General features: G+C 43.8%; 1 protein-coding gene across 1 annotated transcript in view; it reads right to left on the reverse strand.

Moving 5' to 3' along the window:
- Positions 1–18,606, reverse strand: part of PGAP1 (post-GPI attachment to proteins inositol deacylase 1) — an 868,977-nt gene that overhangs the window by 154,885 nt on the left and 695,486 nt on the right. The window contains exon 21 of the mRNA XM_086955415.1: positions 8,758–8,848. Coding sequence (XP_086811541.1) covers positions 8,758–8,848 — 91 coding nt within the window. The remainder of the gene's footprint in view (positions 1–8,757; positions 8,849–18,606) is intronic.

Genomic DNA, 18,606 nt, shown 5'->3' on the forward strand with positions numbered 1-18,606 from the left:
TACGGACGGTAAGTTTACTATTTCTATTTTATTTTAAATATATTTGTTGTTGTTGTATTATGTTGTTGTTTCCAAACCCCACCCGCCTCCCCCCCTCATCCCCTCAAGTGCGACCCCATTTCCAACCCCCCCCGCCCGTAATGGCGGCCGCGACTGCATGTATTGCCTATTTGTCTTATTTTTTGTCAATTCTTTGCCCACTTGATATTTGTAACAGAATTTTGCCTCTGGCACATTTATTGACGATTATTTTCATCTTCTATCAAGAAGAGCCACAAGATTGAAAACGCTTTGTTTGGTTTTCCTTGAGGGTGGCTGGAGGGGGAGTCTGGGCGGGAGATAATGTGGATGAGGGGGGAAACGTTTCTGTGACCCATACGGAAAGGGGAAGGCACTCCACCTCTACGGCTGCCTGGTTGAACAGGGTTCGGCATTGTGAGGAGGGGCTCAGACTTCCGCCATAGCTGCTGCGCAACAGACCTGAGGTGAATGGGGAACCTGTAGATGGCTTGCATCATGCGGAAAAGAGGGGACGTTACAGGGCAGCGTTGGTGTTCACTGGCATAGCTGCGTGCTGAGCCCACTACCACTAGACATATTGTCAGGTATTGAGTGCCCGCAATTCTTTAATTTTAGTATGACAGTAATTTTTCGCCCCACTACTTTCAAATGAATACCAGACATCACTGCGGTTTTATTGCCCAGCTCATAAGGCGCCACCCACAAAGTGTATGTATATAGTGGGATTAAGGTGGAAATGTTCGAGCCTTCACAGAACAATCCGAGAGCTGGTTGGACTTTCACAGCTCTGCTGCCGAAGAAACAGTCAGGAGAACAGGGGACTGTCCTCGTGAATCTCATATCTGTAGTCTGCGCTGCTTGTGATAATGTTAAAAACGCAGCACTGAGCACACATTGCTGAAACACGTATGTAAACAGTATGTCTTGAGTACTAGAGTCCGGGTCTTCATGAAAGATGAGAGCGAGCTCATCACTGCAAGCAGAGATTGTCCCAGTAACCATGGCACTGCTTTTCAGGCGAATGAGTAATGTGCCCAAGCAAAATGCCCTCACTCACAGAGAACAGAGCCGGTGGCAGAAGTGAGCCCGCGCTCATGCTATATGCTGTGGTGGGCAGAATCTAGAAGTCAATGACATTTGAAAGGACCAGTGGTGAAGAGGGCTCACAAAAGCCCATATTTGTATGAATAGTATATTATTTTTTCCCCTGAAAAGTTTGGCGAGACAGCTAAAGCGGTCTCAAAGGTTATGAGACCTAATAATATTCATGTACTCATTATCAATGCACTTTACTGAGTGACCGCAGGGGTGCAAAGAGGTATTTAGATCCATATATTTTGTGAAGTTTCCCGAATATTGCACTTTTACAAAGTCCCCCGCAGGGATGTGGATTTCCTATAGCCCGATGCCCAGGACATATTGTTTGGGGTCAAGGGCAACAAGTTTTAATGTGTATTTTGTCCTTAGGACAAGTAGGCCCAACCCCCTGCAGCACAAACCCTTTGTCTGCCAGTTTGTAGTAACAAATTAAGGGTCAGGGAAGGGCACTGCCTGAAGTTAAGTTATTATTTGTGTGCCTATGTTAATTCTGTTCAAACTTGTATTTATAGTTCAATAATTGAAATACTTTCATTTTAGGGTGAGCGCTCTAAGTAAATGTAAGTTCTGACTGCACTACTGACAGTGGTTCCAGTATAAAAATGTGTACTCACGGTTTCAAAGTTTAGCAATATGAGGCTATGCATAATGCTCCCAGAATGCTCTCTGATTAGATGCAAATATTTGCAGAAGTTTGAGAGCAAGATTAATGTCTTTGCTTTCAATATAAAATGTTCCTTAAAAAATGAATGTAGAAAAAAAAACCATTTAGCTAAACTACTGTGAAATTTCAGGTACCGTCTCTTTGCAGGATCATTTAGTAAAATGTGTTGATGCATGCTAGTATTTCGCAAAAAAAACTCATATTGGAAAATCAGTGTAACCAGCTTCAATAAGATCATGAGGAAAATAAGCAAGCATTGGCAAAGCCAGTAGGTCTGAAATTAGTGTCAGCCGTCTAGTTTTGCCAATATGTGACTTGTTTTTTCATGGTTTCTGTAAAGCCTTCTTGATGTGAGAGCTGCCGGGCCCTCACCATTATAACAAACAATGGCAAAAGCACAAAAAATAATTGGTCTAAAAAAAAAAACACACCCTGCCACATCAGTTACTGCCACTGAACAAAGCCACTCTGTGCGCCAACATACTCCCAGTGAAAGAGCCCAACGCCGCCACCCACAGCGAAGCTAGCCAATACAGAGAGCGGGTGAGAGAATTTTAACAAACACAAAAGGTTGTTGTCAACGCAAGACCAACTAGGGCTCCTATTACTAAAGAAAGTCTCAAAAGTGCACCCCTGGTATATGTCCTTGCATTCAGTGCAGCTATATGGCTTTCGTGAATTCACAAGAATCTACAGAATTAGGGCAAGAAATGCACTCCCGGAAAATATCTCTGAACTGCAGTTCATCATGAGCAAATATGCATGTGTAGATTTGCTCATGCGAAAACCTGAGTGTTTGCAAGGTCACCCTCTGATCAACCACTCTTCTCCCAACTCTGGAAGAAGGTCTACGTCTGCCACTGTCAGGAGCAAATCTCCAACACTTCTCAGCATGGGAAAAGATTAGAGAAGATTTGTTGAAAACCCCTAAAACACGCAAGTCAGTAGATCTGCACAGACCCAAAGGGCATTCCAACCCTGGAACCACCGCTCACCACTACCCCCAGTCCCAGCATGCAGATCCGCAGAAACGCGGCAACACAAAGGGATTGCTAGCATTCAAAAACCACCTAGGCATGAGCCCTGGCACAATCAGAGAGGCTATACAAGAGCTCCCATACAATGAAATTGCTGCCACAATCCGTCACCGAACCACATGGCACCAAAGGGACAAGTGGATTTTGTGACCGGACAAGTAGATTTATGAAGCAACTTGCCCCATGGACAAGTAGATATTTTAATAAATTCCACACCCCTGCCCCCAGTTTTTTCCACTCATTTATCATTTTCGTGTGTGTAAGAACCAGGCAAGCCCAGCACTGCTCGCAAACAGGTGAATGCATCACGATGAAGCAGAGTAAGCACCTTTGCCCAGCAGAATCTTTAGCCTGGGACATGTTTACGGCAAGGCAGGCTGCTCATGTCATAAACAGGATTAATGAGCCTGTTCGAATGTGAATATGTTCTTTTAGGGAAAACACTCTCTGCGCTATGTTGTCATTCTGGCTTGGTTTGAACAATGCAGCAGAATACATTAATGTGCAATTGTGACAGATCATACACAAACACACAACAAATCACATTGGACACGATGTCCCACAAACCAAAATGTACATTGTACATGGCCCATTGTGACAGATACTTGTAAGCCAATGTGCGTTCACAACGTCCAACAGAATACATTAGATAGAACAATGAGCAGACATGCAACAGGCCTGGGTATTCCATATAGTTGGGTATCACCGAGCTCGCCACCGTACCAACAATTATAATAAACAAACATGATAACCAACAGAACAACATTAGCCAAACAATGTATCCAATATTATATTATCAAGTTATCCAAAGCCAACACAGTTCAAAGGAACCATATAGCTGGATCTTCCTTAGCTCACAACACTCAATGCAATTACATATACTACACTATGAGATATACAACACACTCATCCAGCCCCCTAAAGACCCACACTGTACGAGGACTGAAAGGAACATGGGGGTTTCCACTCATGAATGATACACATAGGTAGATTATAAACACACGCTTCATACAAATCTGAAGCATCAATATAACACCATTCAGATGACGTATTAAAAACTATGCATATTACGGAAATGTAAACAATTGTTTTGATTGGTTACAAGGAGTTAGATTCAGTATGACCTAGCAACAGTATATGAACATTCAATTAACGTTATCATTCTTTTGTGAACTTTGATTTTTCAAGAATCTTTTAAATCATTGTATACACCGATTCAAAAAATTGTTTATTAGGTTAGGAACCCATACTGGGACCACAAGGAGTGCAAGGGGGAGGCGCTACACCAGATCTGCTATAGTGCATTGAGAATATTATGAGGACACCCGAGATCAGTGGGTAATACCCAATCAGCACCCAAAATCGTTAATTTGTTATCTACTTGTATTACAAGGGAGTCCACTGATAAAATCAACATTGAAACTTTCTAAAAGTGCCATTTTCAGAATTGCAATTTAAAATCTAACTTCACCATTAATTGTGTTTTTAAATTGTGATTTTAAAGACATCAAATTTGGGGGCCCATCTCGTCCCAATTTGAAATTACACTTATAAAATGCAATATGGCAATCCCAATGGTATCCTACGGGAGAGATAGACCTTTCAATACCAGGACATGGAAAACTTAAAAGTACATGTCCTACTTTTTAAATACACAGCACCCTTCCCATAGATTGCCCAGGATTTACCTTAGAGGTGACCTAGATGTAATAAAAAAAACAGAAGGTTCGAGTCTAGGAAGAAGGTTAACTTGTTTGGCTGACATGGCAGTTTAAAACTGCACAAGCAGGCTCTACAATGGCAGGCCTGAGACATGTTAAAGGGCTTCTTGAGTGGGTGGCACAATTAGTGCTGCAGGCCCTCTGGTAGCATTTAATTTACAAAGTAGTGCACTTTACTAGGGAATAGTAGGTAAATTAAAGATGCCAATTGTGAATAAGCCAATGTTACCATGTTTTAAGTATAGAGTGTAGGAGAGTAGGGTCTGCAATCCTATGATCACCCCAGATTTTTGCTTTTTGCTTCACTGGTTTACGACTTCCCTGGCTGTTGGCCTGCTAATCAGACCCACAGCCTAGCTGTTCTCTCACTAAATTGACACGTGTACCTTAGGTGCATTTACCAATTGGTACTGGGCCACCTTATCAGACCCTGTAACTCAGGGCATAGGTGTACCCAGGGCCTACCAGGGGCTGCAGCATGTATTATGCCACCCCTGGCTGGCCATCTAAATCTGACACAACTGGCTGCACGACAGCTGGGGCAAGGTGGTGTAATCACCCCTTGCTGTAGATATAGTATACCTATATGTAACCCTAAAATGGACACTCGTATTCCTATCAGTCACTCCTATGGCAGGCCTTAACAATCCTGAAGGCAGAGTTCTTGGAATCCTGTGAGATGGTGCTCTGGCATGAGCTGAGCCCGTTTGCAGCTTGCGGAACCAAGTCCTAATAGCTGTTCCATGATAACGCGTACCATATACTCTTAAGTGCATTATAATCCTCGCGGTTATATGCCAACTCTGGTATCGCTTTATCAAAACATATCAAGTAAGGTGTCATACGAATTGGAATACTAACCCCTCGCCAATTCTGGCGACGGGGTTAACATTCCACCCTTCTAGAGGGACACGACATGTATGTAACTGTGAACTCCGGTTAAAGTTAACTCGAGCCTCAGCATCACAAAATGGATGCTGCCACCACAGACACAAGTCTGACCTCCTGCTGCTGGGAGTCCTTCCAGCGTGGAGAGCTTGGACAAAGCGTTTCCTGTCAGGGGCGGTGCGAGCACCATCCCAGACAGGGTTTTGTGTATCCTGGGTAGGCAGGGCTGAATAGGAAGGTGACTGCAAGTGGCACCCTGGTGCTCACTATGCATTGGCCGGCTAGAACCAGTTCCAGGGGCACACCAGCCCCTGAGCTGGGGAAAGTCCGGCATGGGAGAGGGGTGTAACCACCCTCCTTCCTGGTCCCACCCATGGGCAGGACCTAGTCCCGTACCAGACCCTTTCTTTAGAATAAAGGTGGGAACGGGGACCCTTCCAGACTAGATCATCTTTGAATCCTGAAACTACTTTCTACGAAAGGAACTCAAGACTTCTTCTCAAGATTTCTCCCTTGTGACTAAGGAGTAGTCACCCTGCATCAGCGGGCACCAACTAAGTAACCTGCGGTTTGCTGCACGTCCTTCCTCTGGAACCAGACCGACCAGCACGACGAGACCCGGCTTCCCTGGCACCTCTGACCTCTACCTGCATCATCAGCCCAGCTGAGATTCGTGGGTGTGACGAAACCTCGAGGGACCGGCCATCTTCAGAACTGCACTACGCTTATCCAGCACGACCGCCGAGGAATCCTCGAGTGAGTGCTTTGGGGTTTGAGAAGCCCTAACCCGGAGCAGCTCCAGCACCGAAGTCCAGCCCCCCAGCATCCACGCGATCTGCGTGGGGCCCTTCTGCTCTTTGCTGCTCACCGCGTTGTCCGGCCACTTGCCTGCCGGCTTGTAGCCCTCCTGACGACGAACTACGACACTTCCATCGCTGGTCTGGTTGCTCTAGGCTGGCCCTTGCTCCCCTCCAACAGAGGAGCACCCCGGACCCTCCTGGTCCACTCCAGACGCCATTTTGATTCCACCGCGTGGGCTTGCATTTGCCAAGAGTTGTTGCCCCAATCCTGGGTCCAGCATCGCCGACAGCAGATACCTTCGTGGGACAGCTCGCACCTCCATCCTGGTCGCCAACAACGCCTCCTGGTCCGAAAGACTGCAGAGCCCAGCGTCGCCCACTCACCTGGTCGAGGTGACTTCATCCGGTGCCATCCTGGTGCCCATCTAATCACTGGCTAGTGATTCAGAACTTGGTCCCCTCTGCTTACAGGTCGTCTCCACCACCGATCCAGGCTTGGATCACATCAACTATCTTCACTGGTCGCCTGCCAGCAACTTCTTCTTTCAGGCTCCTGGTTCGTCAACGAAGAAACCAGACGACACTTGAACCCTATGCAGCCACAGCCCCTGGGCTAGGTAAACCGAGTACCATGGTGCTCCAGCGTAGACCAACTCTCTAAGTGTCTAGATCCACTTTCGTTTTTGACCTACCTAGTCGGGTTCGCCCGAGAACACTAACTTTTGCATTTACTAGTATCCATAGACTTTGTCCTGCATTACGCGTGAGAGTTCCCACTCTGCACACGACGTCCCTAGGCCTCCTGCTTCTAATCTAAGGGTTCAGCATTGTAGGCCTAGCGTTTCTAAAGACTTTGAGAGTAGTACTTACCTGCTAGTAATTTCGCATTCCACTTTTGTAGTATATGGTTTTCCGTGCCCCTCTGGCATTTGTGTAAATTGTGCGACTTTCAGTATTTCTTTAAGAGCTTTGTATTGTGCTTAGCGCCCTGTCCTCATAAAGAGTCCAGGGCTGTTGTGTTATAATAAATATCCTTTTATTTTCATAACAACTTGTGTGGTGTCCTTTCACTTGGTGTTCAAGGGGTATATGTGATGGTATAACAGCTGGCTTAACACGCCCTCTAGAGTTTAGCCTAAAGACTGCTCTTGTCCATGCTACTAGGATAGCTGGTCTATAAGGTTGACTTACAACCAATCATCAATAAGGGTCGTTTGGACTGATACATAGTGATCACTAGAATAGTGAGCACTGCATATCAGGCCAACTTCTCACATAGAGCACATGCACTTTATCACTGATTAGCAGTGCTAAAGTGCCCAGATTCCTATAGCCAACATAAACCAAGTCAGCAGAAACAGCAAAAACAGGAGGTCTGAATGAAAAACATTAGGGGAAACCACGCCAAGGATGCTAGGTCTAAAAGCGTTCACGGCTAATGCTCAGAATAGGGATGCCAAAAAGGGCTGTTCTGTATCTATCCTTCTAAGGACTTTGAGATGGCAGAATTGTAGTAAGTAAAGCTTCATTAAATACATTTGTGCAGAATTTTACCTATTTTAAATAAGTACACTTAATCTGTGTAACTGGAGCAAACAAATTGCCTATTGCTGTGTGAACACTGTGGTAACTACATTTCAGGTGAAGTGAACTGAACAGTCAATTCATAAGTTAAACCAAACTAGTTTATGATCGGTAGTAAGCACGTGATATGAAGTGTTTACCAAAAGGGCGCGTTTACCCATCCAGTGCTTTCGAACACTACTACGTTTTACATAAACATTTGAAAAATTCTATTTCAATGCAGCTCCTCAGCTAAGGTGGAGGAGCGTAGCCCCACTGCATGTTGATCAGTTGAAAATAAAAATAAAATGATAATAACAAGAAGTTATAATAATTATTTTTTCCTGTGTGATTCCGGACGGGGCGGCGGGCCTGGCTTGCACTCCCTTTCTACATGCACATGACGCTTTGACTGGCCCTCTAGGGCAAACAGTCATGCCTGGTTGCCATGTTCTCCTTTGGGCTGTGTTGCACAGCCCGTGGAGAACATGCCCAGCCTCCCCAGGCACTGCCTGAGTGGTCAAACAGGTCGCTCAGACTAATAATGACACTGCTCCTGCAGCGTCATGATTGGCTGGCAGAGTCGGAAGCCTGGGTGTCTCCGGTGCAGGCAGCAGCGGGGAAGACGAGAAGACGGAGGAGAGGCGTGCGGCAGAGGCGGCAGTAAAGCTGGTAAGTTTATTTACATTTTTTTTCATCCTGACCCACCCCCATGCCTTACCACCCCCGTGCAGAGGCAGCCGCCACTGTTACAATGATTGAGGAACTGTAAAGTTGAATAAATTAGCCCGAGTCTAAACGCTACATCATACCTCCAATGAAATGCTGTCTCGTTGAGGTGACCTTTTAATGCCTTTTATGAAACAGTTAATGCAATAACACTGCCTATTGTAAATGGTTCTTTTTGGAATTGACCCACAAATCTTACAGGAAATAGATAACGTATAACAAAAAGATTATCTCACCTCATTAGAAATTTACATAAATTCACAAAAGGCTCAATTTTGTATGGTTTTGCTGATGCAGAAAGTGCAGAATCAAATTGAACACAATGACCTACAAAATATAATATAGTATCTGGTTATGAAAATGTCAAAAAGTAAAAACAAAAGATATCACTTGTTAAGGCTTAGACGCAAATTCAATAAAAGATTACTTTTGCAACTAAAATGGCATACACAGTTCTAACATAAGGCAATAAAAGACCCACTTGCACGGACCACACTTTTAGCTCCTTCGACCTGTTTCACTCTATTTATCTCTAAGTCCACAATTTTTTTTTATAAGACGTCCACTTTAACATAGCAGACAAGTAACAGAACGTCTGTAGGAAAGAAACCGTGATTACTTTTAGACATACTGTTATAAGACGGGAAGTACTACTAGATTTTCATGCCGCACACTGCCTTGGCCAAATTGGAATTCTATCTGGGTGTTCGTTAGAACATATGTAGCCTGTACAAAAAATTCTAAGTGAGCTCGGACGTCAGAAATGGGGGAGAGGAACCATTCTGGAGTGTTCTTGTTGGTCCGTGCCAAAAATAAATAAACCTTTGGATGCAATCTGGAGCAACAGTCGCAGACCGAGGGGTTGTGGTCGGATCCAAGACACCACATCCCGATGGTATATGGACTCAATAGTGACATCTTGCAACACTGAAGGCAGAATTTAAGCCCCAAGATTTCAGAACTGATATTTGACCAAGTCACTGCTGATGGAGCAGAGTGTTTGCTAAATAAAACCTGCTTGTATTAAACTTCTCATTGTGTGGATTATGAACAAAAACGTGTAAAAATTAACAGTGAAAAACTTAAAACGGGGAGTACATGATATTGCGCAAATCCGTGCTGGAAAAAGATCAGTATTTCCAATGCTTTTCTAGTAGGCTGCAAACGTGAATGATTAATGCATACATAACAGCCAAAAGAAAATAAAGATAGAAGACATGAGTTTTAAAAAGAGACATTTTTCCTTTGCACTAATTGTCCCAAACTGCCTACATAACACGTAGAGAAATGCAAAGCATTAGTAAAGAAGTTTTGTTGTGATATGATAATTACTTGTATATTTGCTTTGCCTTGAGAAAAAACACACTTTACTGTTCTGCAGAGAAGGACTCAAACGTCTTTTTGGGTTTAATTTGATTTCTAAAAAATAGGCTAAAAAGAAATGCATTTTGTCTTTCGAGAGTTCCTGACAATGGCCATGGTTGTGCGAAGTAATGAATGTTATCAATGGAATTTTCTTGCCAACTGGCGAAAGTATTCTTGTGGACAATTATGCAAAAAGTTTTGATACAAAGCTACTGAGCGCCATGTGTAAGCTGCAGAAGAGATTATTGAAGTGTGCTCTGCTGAAGGACGATGACAATGGTTTCCTAAAGACAAAGGAACTGTTGAGTGTCAGGTGCACTGAAAGTGGAGTGATCAGACACCCCCTGGCCTAGTCCAATCGGAATGGTGGATTTTTGAGTTTTTGATACATGGGGGCTGGATCTTTAGTGAATAAGGGTATAATTACTAGTGTGATGCAGCATCAGATGGTTCTTACAAGTTTTAGCTTGCAGCCATACCTAATTTCTGTACCCAGTGTCTACGACAGGTTCCTATTAATAAGATTTAGACTGGGAACAATACATAGGCTTGTCTCTTTTCCCACCCTGAATGATTGGGCTATTGAGTTACAACCTTGCCCATGTGACAATTGGTCGCCCCAATCATCTATACATATTGTTTTAATTTATAAACTATATCGGGAGATAAGAAAGGTCTGGATCTTACCAATTTTACGGAAAAGAGGGCTGAGACAATGTCGTCCTGCTTTTAGGAAGCTTCAGCTCCTGGACAATGAGCTTGGAGGCTATCTATGTTTTTTAAAACAATTCTTAACCAGAGAAAGAGTATTGTTATCTAGAATCAGGATGTTTGCTTTCCTTCATATGTACTATTAATTGACTTTTAATATGTCTTTTAAGAACACATGATGCATTTCAAATTGATTTTATTAATGTTTTTTATCTGTGCTTTTTAGGATTGTTGTTTCACAATTGAAATAAAGCTTTATTCTGACTCTGATTCTAATTACTAGTGTTAGAATTTATAATTTTGGCAGGCCTGGAGAGAAACTTGGACTTTGCGAGAGGAGAGGGATGTGTTGCTGTTTTCCTTACTTAACTGGCTGGCTGTTGTTCTGCTGATCCTGACTCTTTAACTTTGCTCCTCACACCATCGTGAGGGTGCCCCAGCTTACTCTTCTGGCCTGAGAGTAGCTCTTCTTTATTTGCAAATGCTCTTTTGTCTCTTTACCTGTCCACTCAGTCATGGATGTTGTGAGATGTTATTATGAATTACTGTATTGATGTTTCTCTTGTGTGGTGATCTATGATTCAAGCTTATTTTACTTGATGATTATTCACAATTTCTTATAAATTAGATAAAAGCAGGTTGATAAGTAACCAGAGTTTGTCATTATTAATGTTATTTTGAATATAGTGTTTGAATTATTTCTTTGTTTAGGTCCCCATAAGGTTAGGATCCCGTCTATCAACAACCGATTCACGTCTACTATAAAAGGTCCATCAGAGAGAGAGGACCACATAAATAATATGAATCTTGATAACCTGTTTTGATACCATGTTTGAAATTCTGCAGTGGAAGGGACTGGTCGGTTTTGAAATTGGTTTCTGATGGTAAAATGTGGCAAAGCCCCTTTCTCTCTGAGGAACTTTGCTGATGAAAACCGAGGAGAGCTCCAGACCCACATCAGCGAGATGCAGAAGAGCAGGAACTGCCAGCAGCCGGCCAGTTGGCGGCGTTCATAGTCGGATGTCATTACATCCGGGACAACAGCAGCTTCGAATGGTGAAGTGTGGCACCCCTGGAGGTGCTGGCAATCCACTGCTCGTGAAATAGCATTCCGGATATAGTCTGGCACCTGCATTCATAAGGCAAGAAAACTAAAGGAGGAAGTATCCACTAAAATAACTACATCAAAAATTAAACAGAGAACTTTCTTTTCATATAGCTTTCAGATAATGTTATTTCTGACAGGTCAGTCTGTGACTAATAAGAAAACATATAGGGGCAGATGTATCAAGAAACCATTTTGCACTTCTCTAATAGCGATTGTTAAGGAATCGCAATTTGAGAAGTGCAAAATGGTATGTATGTAGAAATTCGCTATTTTTTAGCGATTCCTTAAAATTCCTTAATTGCGATTAGCAAATTGCTAATCGCAATTAAGGAATAATTTTCCCATTCATTTCTATGGGCCAGGAGGCCCATAGGAATGATTGTGCAGTAATTCTCAAATTGCGAATTCGCAATTTGCTAATCGCAATTTGAGAATTATTTGAAGGGTGCAGGGGTGTCTCAAAGACACCCTGCTGCACCCCTCAAATCTACATGTCTGTGCATGTGGCACACATACATGCCCTATGGGCATGTATGAGTGTCACATGCCACCCTTACAAATGCCAATTAGGGCATTTTTGTAAAAAATCGCAATTTACCACCAACTACAAGTTGATGGTAAAATGCGATTTTTTTACACAAATTCGCACACCAAAAATGTGTCATACATATCATTTAAGGAATCGCAAAATTTGCGATTCCTTAAATGCTATGCAAAAGAAGGAATCGCAAATAATTGCGATTAAATAAATTGCGATTATTTCATACATGTGAAATATCGCAAAACGGCTGTTTGCGAGTCGCAAAGGCCGAAAATCTGCGATTTTCAGCCTTTGCGAGTCGCAAAAGCCTTGATACATCTGGCCCTTATATTCCTATTTTTACTTGATCAACTACTAAAGTTGAAAGAAAATTCGATTTGTATGTTACCACAAAATTTAGTCTGGTCCTTTTCAAAGATGACCTACATAAAATTGCGAAAGACATGGAATTGCCACACATACCAGGTTTTGGATTAATTTTCACTGTCAGATCCTATTTAGAATGATCTGGGAAGCAGTGATTCTTATGCTCTACCGCATGTACCAGTGATCAAATGTCTAGGTTGGTTCCCTATAAATATACTAGCATGTCGTCCACACACAGATACACTATCAATTCAGTTCGATCCACTGTGGTCACATGCCCCCAGAGGGAGCGTCAGACTGTCAGCAAGTGCTTCCAATGCAAGACGAAGATGAGATTACTTAGAGGACATCTCTGGCCAGTGTCCTGCCAGTTCAGTATGGTAGAATTTGTTTTGACACAGGCCACCAGTTTTATGTATTGAAAACATACTCACCTAGTAGATTACTTTATTTGCCCACTTCCGTGAGTGGAAGTTATCTAAATGTTGTCTGTTTAAATTTTTTCTTCCCCTCCCAAAGAATGCTTAGATGATGGATTCCAGTTTTCAAGTCGGGGGCAATGGGCACTGAAGTTTCCTTTCTTTTCAAGTGGTTTAAGTGCATTCTTTATCCTCCCAGGATTTTCCTGGTCCCTTCAGTTTTTCCAGTGGCGTATCCCCATACCTCTTTCAAGGTGTGCCATTCAATATCCCTGCAAGGACCTATGCTCTTGTTTGCTTCATCTTCCAGAATCTCTCCCAGAAGGAAAGGTTTCTCACAAAGTCTAGAGGCAGTTTCCACGTTCATGCCTTGGCTCTGGTTTTTATTAGAATCCAAATAGCCAATAAAGCAGCATGGTCAGACAGCACCTCCACCTGACTTGCTACTATGCCGAAAAATTATGCTGAGCAGTAGATACTAATATGTTATCAAATTCAGCTCTTTTTGAGTATTTTAATTTAACCAGGATATCAAGAGAACTATTTCAAGAGGAAGGAGTACTGCAGGAGGCACAATATTTCATGTCTACAGGTGGCTCACACTGGAGGCAGACAGCTAACTAGCAACATACTGAAAAGTGGTAGAGCGGTATCAGAGCATGACACATTTGTGAAGTACCCTACCTTTCTCACTCATGGGACAGATCACAATAGCCAAAACTGTATTCCTGCAGAGATACTTGTATGTAATGCAGAATTTGATGTGCCCCATAATACACAAGTCCGGTAGAAAGCTAGAGAAGCTGATGGTCTCTTTGGTTTGGGCTAGGTAAAGAGGCAAGGTATTTTTGAAAAGGTTAAAGTTAGGCTGGGGAGTGGGTGGCCTTGGGCTCCCGACCTCGAGCTCTTTTATCTGGGTAACTCCAACGTGCAGTGAGGTAGCTTGGGGAGGGTGACTACTGGGAGAAATGATTGCTGGATAGGACTTATGGGAATATCTCATTAGAAGAGGAGCTACATATGGGTAGCACCATCCCAATACACTGTCCATGAATAGTTCAACTGTTGGTAAACACATATGGTGAGTAATGAAAACTATCCAAACTAGTAAGTTACCTACCTTCAGTGATGGTCGTTCTGGTGAATACTCTATCTAACCACAGATTCCTCACCTTGCGAGTATCCCCAGATGCCCGACTAGATCTGGAGATTTTCTCAGCAATTACCTCCTGCACCGGTACGTGGTGTCATGCAGCTCTGTGTATGGCTCAATACTGCCCTGGACCTGATGTCAGAGCCACATATAACTGCCACCTCTAGGCGTCTACATCAGTTTATTTTTTATATCTATCTGCGCTGTTGGACGCAGAACCCTTATTAATCACATTAGACAGTCTGCACATCTCTAATTGAAACTTTTTTTAGATGAAGGAAAGGAGACTATTTAACTAAATGGGGAGGAGTGAGGGTAGGTGAGGAATCTGCGGTCAGATAACGTATACACCATGAAAGCCAATTCTCGAAGGTATATAATTTGTTCTTCTGAAGGATACTTTTAATTGCAGATCCCCATCTTGTGAAGAGATGAACAGTAACTCCCCAGGTGGCAGTGCTGAGGAATGGCTCAGACAAAAAAGTTCTGCAGGACAAAACGGGAAGATTGCCCTTCCCATTGGACCTGGCTGTTCAGACAGTAGTGCTGCATGAGAGCGTGAACGGACGCCCACGTAGCAGCCTAGCAAATGTGTCAGACAGGTACCCCATGCACCAGTGCGGTGGAAGCAGCATTGGCCCGTGGGGAATGAGCCCGCAGCCTTCTAGAGAATGTTTCTAGGCTAATCCAAAAAATATATTTATGCAAAGCACAATACATCTAGAGATGGGTCAGTTTATACATTTGTTTTCAATTCTTTGTTCAAGAGAACCCAAGGAAGAGCTGCCTGTCCATCAAATGGCTCTTATTGCGATCGATATAGACTTTTAAGGCGATATTGGGGTACAGACAGGGGACTTTGTTCTCCTCCTTGGTTGGATAAGGTAGACAAAAAACGCCAGCAAGGTGATATTCTGCCCAGAGTGAAAAGGCATCACAACATTTGGAGAAACGCAGCCTAAGTCCTTCACCCTAAGGTTTCCAGTAAAAAGGTAGCAATAGGTTTCTGGACAGCGAGTGCTTGCAGTTCACGCAGACGACGAACTGGTGCTATTTGTTTTCAGGTTTATTAACCTTGGGAGCAGCAGTGCATTACTTAAAATGGGGTGCAAATCAGAAATGGTAGAACAAAATTCAAGTCACACCACGGCATTGCAAAAGGTTTTGGCGAAAACATATGGGACAGTTCCTTCCAGGAAACGCATGACAACACTATTATTTAGAAAATATAGTGGATCAGGCAATCATAAAAAGTCTGAAAGGTCCAGCAGATAAACTTTAATAGTAGCCATGACGAGGCATTGCAGGGCTAAGAATAAGGAGAAAAGTAGGATACCTGACAACTGGGCTTGTAATTGTTGGATATGCTTAGAAGAACACCAAACAACAAGCTTCTCCCAGTGTCCTACATAGATTGTTTTGGTAGAAAATGCCTGGGTGTTAAAATTACATTGACCACCTCAAGAGGGTGGTCAAAGGAAGTTATGGTCGCCGCTTAATATTAAACCATGGAGGTCTAAGGTGTGCAGGCTCGGCTGCATGACCCTGTCCAGTTGCTTTAACATAACGTCCTGACGAAGAGGAAGTCGAATCGGAGTACAGCTGCTCATAGCCAGAAGTTCTGAGCACCACACACTCTTGGCCCAATCCTGATCTTCTACAGAAATTTGGCCAGCAGAGCTAGAGGCAGGAAGGTGTACAGGAGTCCAAAGCTCCATTTTAGCTAAAAGGCACCCAGAGGAAGATTTGCCTGGAGAACTCCAAAGCGCAAAGATTTGCACACTGTGTTCTCTCTGCGATGGAGAATATATCAACTGGGGTTTCCCCCTATTGGTGGAAGATACCCTGCACCACCTCTATGTGGTGCTGCCATTCGTGATCCATTGGGCAAGGTCGGCTGAGTTTGTCCGCTCAGGTGTTTGAAGATCCTGCCAGCTGTTGAATGATTAGAGAAATGCCTTGACGGGTCAGACAATTCCAGAGGCATAGAGCCTCCTGGCACAGGAACCATGACCCCAATCTGCCCTGCTTTTATCATTACCACATAGTGGTGGTGATGTCTTTGAGGACCTGTACCTATTTCCCTTTGATGGTCATGAGGAAAGCTTTTAATGTCAAACAAATCACTCACAACTCCAAAAGATTTACGTGAAGATGCGTTTCCACCCAAGACCAGAGTCCTCTGATTTTCATCTCTCCCAGATGAACTCAATAGCCCCGCAACAATGCATCTGTCATGATAGTTAGCTCTGGATGGGGTGGGAGAGGGGTTTGCCACCGATCCTATGAGTTCCTGTAGCATCACTGCAAGTCTTTTGCAGTCTCCTCCAACACCTGGATGGAATCTGAGAGGTTTCCCCGGTACTAAGCACAATGAGAATTCAGCTCTCTCTGCAGGGTCCGTATGTGCCACCTGGAATGGTCCACCAGTAGGATACAAGATGTCAGGAGGCCTAGAAGGTTCAGAGACGCTCTCCTGGACACCTAGGCCAATTGTTGAAACATCTGAATCACAGTCCAAATTTCCTGGACTCGTCTAGGAAGAGGGAAGGTTTGGAATAGAACTGCACCCAGAATGGTTCCAAAGAGGGGGAGTCTCTGCGAATAAGTCAGGTGTTACTTTGGCACATTGATGGGGAAATCCAAAATGGAGGTTAACAAGTTGGCCATTGTCTGAAAGGGGTTCACAACTGACTGAAGTGAGCCCGCCTTCAGTAACCAGTCATCGAGGTATGGAAAGACTGGCACTCCTTAACACCTAAGATGTGCAATGACCATCACCATCACTTTTGTGAACATTTGAGGAGCGCTAGTGAGGCAAAAGGGAGTAACAAAAACTGAAAGATCCTTGCGCCTTGTTGGGACCACAGATAACGTCTATGGGATTACAGAACTGAGGTGTTAAATTCCACTTCTTGCCAATCTAAAGCCCCCATCCAGTTGCCTGGATTCAGGGCAGACCACATTTGGGCCAGAGTGAGTATCTTGAATTTGGTCTTTTTGAGAAAGATGTTTAGAGGATGCAGATCTAAAACAGGACCAAGTCTCAGTCTTTTTTCAGTACTAGCATGTAACAGGAGTAGCAGACAGTCCCGATTTCTGATGGTAACATCCTATTGATGGTTACGTTGTGGAAGAGAACCTGGACTTCTTTCTGTTGAATGGACAAGGGGATCTCAAGAAGTCATTCTGGTGCAGGTGGCATGTTTAGAGGGGTGGATGGGAAGGGTAGGTGCAACAATCCTGAATGGTTTGAATCACCCATCTGCCTGATGTCAAGCTTGGTCACTCATGAAGGTAATAACTTATTCTGTCTCCTACTGAAAATGTGCTGGATGGCAAGTGCAAACTAAAGGATATGCAGCAGAGGCAGTGGAGGAGGTGGGGTTTGGTTAATGAGTTGCCTGAGAGGACCTGGACACCATCAACTGGACCCCTGACTTCTACCTCACAAGAGTTTGGAGGTATGTTGTTGTGGAGTCAGGTTTTACCCTGCCTTGATTGAATGCCCCTTCCAAATCCTCAAAAAGGTTGATATTGTTTGTAAACCTACTCACTGGCTCTGAGAGGCCGAGGAAGCGCAATGTAGCCTTGCTCTCTTTAAAGTGCCCCATTGCTAAGTTAATCATTGAAATGCATGTCTCTGAGCGACGCTTGGGCATTACTAAAGAAGCCTGTAGATCCGATCCATGAGTGGTGCAGAAGCACGACGCTTGTACCAGGATCTGCTGCGGATTGATTCAAAGGTCATCAGGGAGTCCAGGCAAGATGTTGTTTACCAAATCCAGTAATGCGTGCGGGTTACACCTCAGGAGGTAACGTTGGTTCATGGATTAGAGGGTGAGGCTGGCAGAGGACATAGTTTTACCAAAGGCCTCCATACGTTTGGACTCTGTCGCCTGGTGTAGTTGGGAAGGAATTAGGGTTTTGCAGAATAGTTGAAACTTGTACTACAAGACTTTCTGGTGTGTGGTGCTGGAGGAGCAACAATGGGTCCCCTGCAGCTGTTCTATGTTTACTAGCAATCTGCCTGTTGGTAGGGGGCTAGAGCTTGGTTTCCCCCACATACCCAGTAAGGTATCCTTGAAAGATTTGTTAAAGGGGAGAAGCAGCTGTGAGGAGGCCTGCCCTGGATGCAAGTCCTCTGTGAGAATATTTGTTTTGCTCTCTACTGAACATAGATGAAGGTGAAGGACATCTGGAGGCATCCTGATGACCATGGCCAAAGATGCTGATTCCTCTGTAAAGCGCCTAAGAGGAGAAATGGGGCTGGTATCAGGGGATGTGTCCAGGCCACTGGCCTCTTCGAGTCAAAGAACGGGTTCATAGAGCTGTGATTCATTATCTCTATCTTTGTCATTCTGTGGATTAGGGTCTGAAAAACATTGTGGCAACGGAAACCTGCTATCGGAATCTGATTGG

The sequence above is a fragment of the Lissotriton vulgaris genome, chromosome 2_1 (assembly GCF_964263255.1).
Source record: "Lissotriton vulgaris chromosome 2_1, aLisVul1.2, whole genome shotgun sequence".
Lineage (NCBI taxonomy): Eukaryota > Metazoa > Chordata > Amphibia > Caudata > Salamandridae > Lissotriton > Lissotriton vulgaris.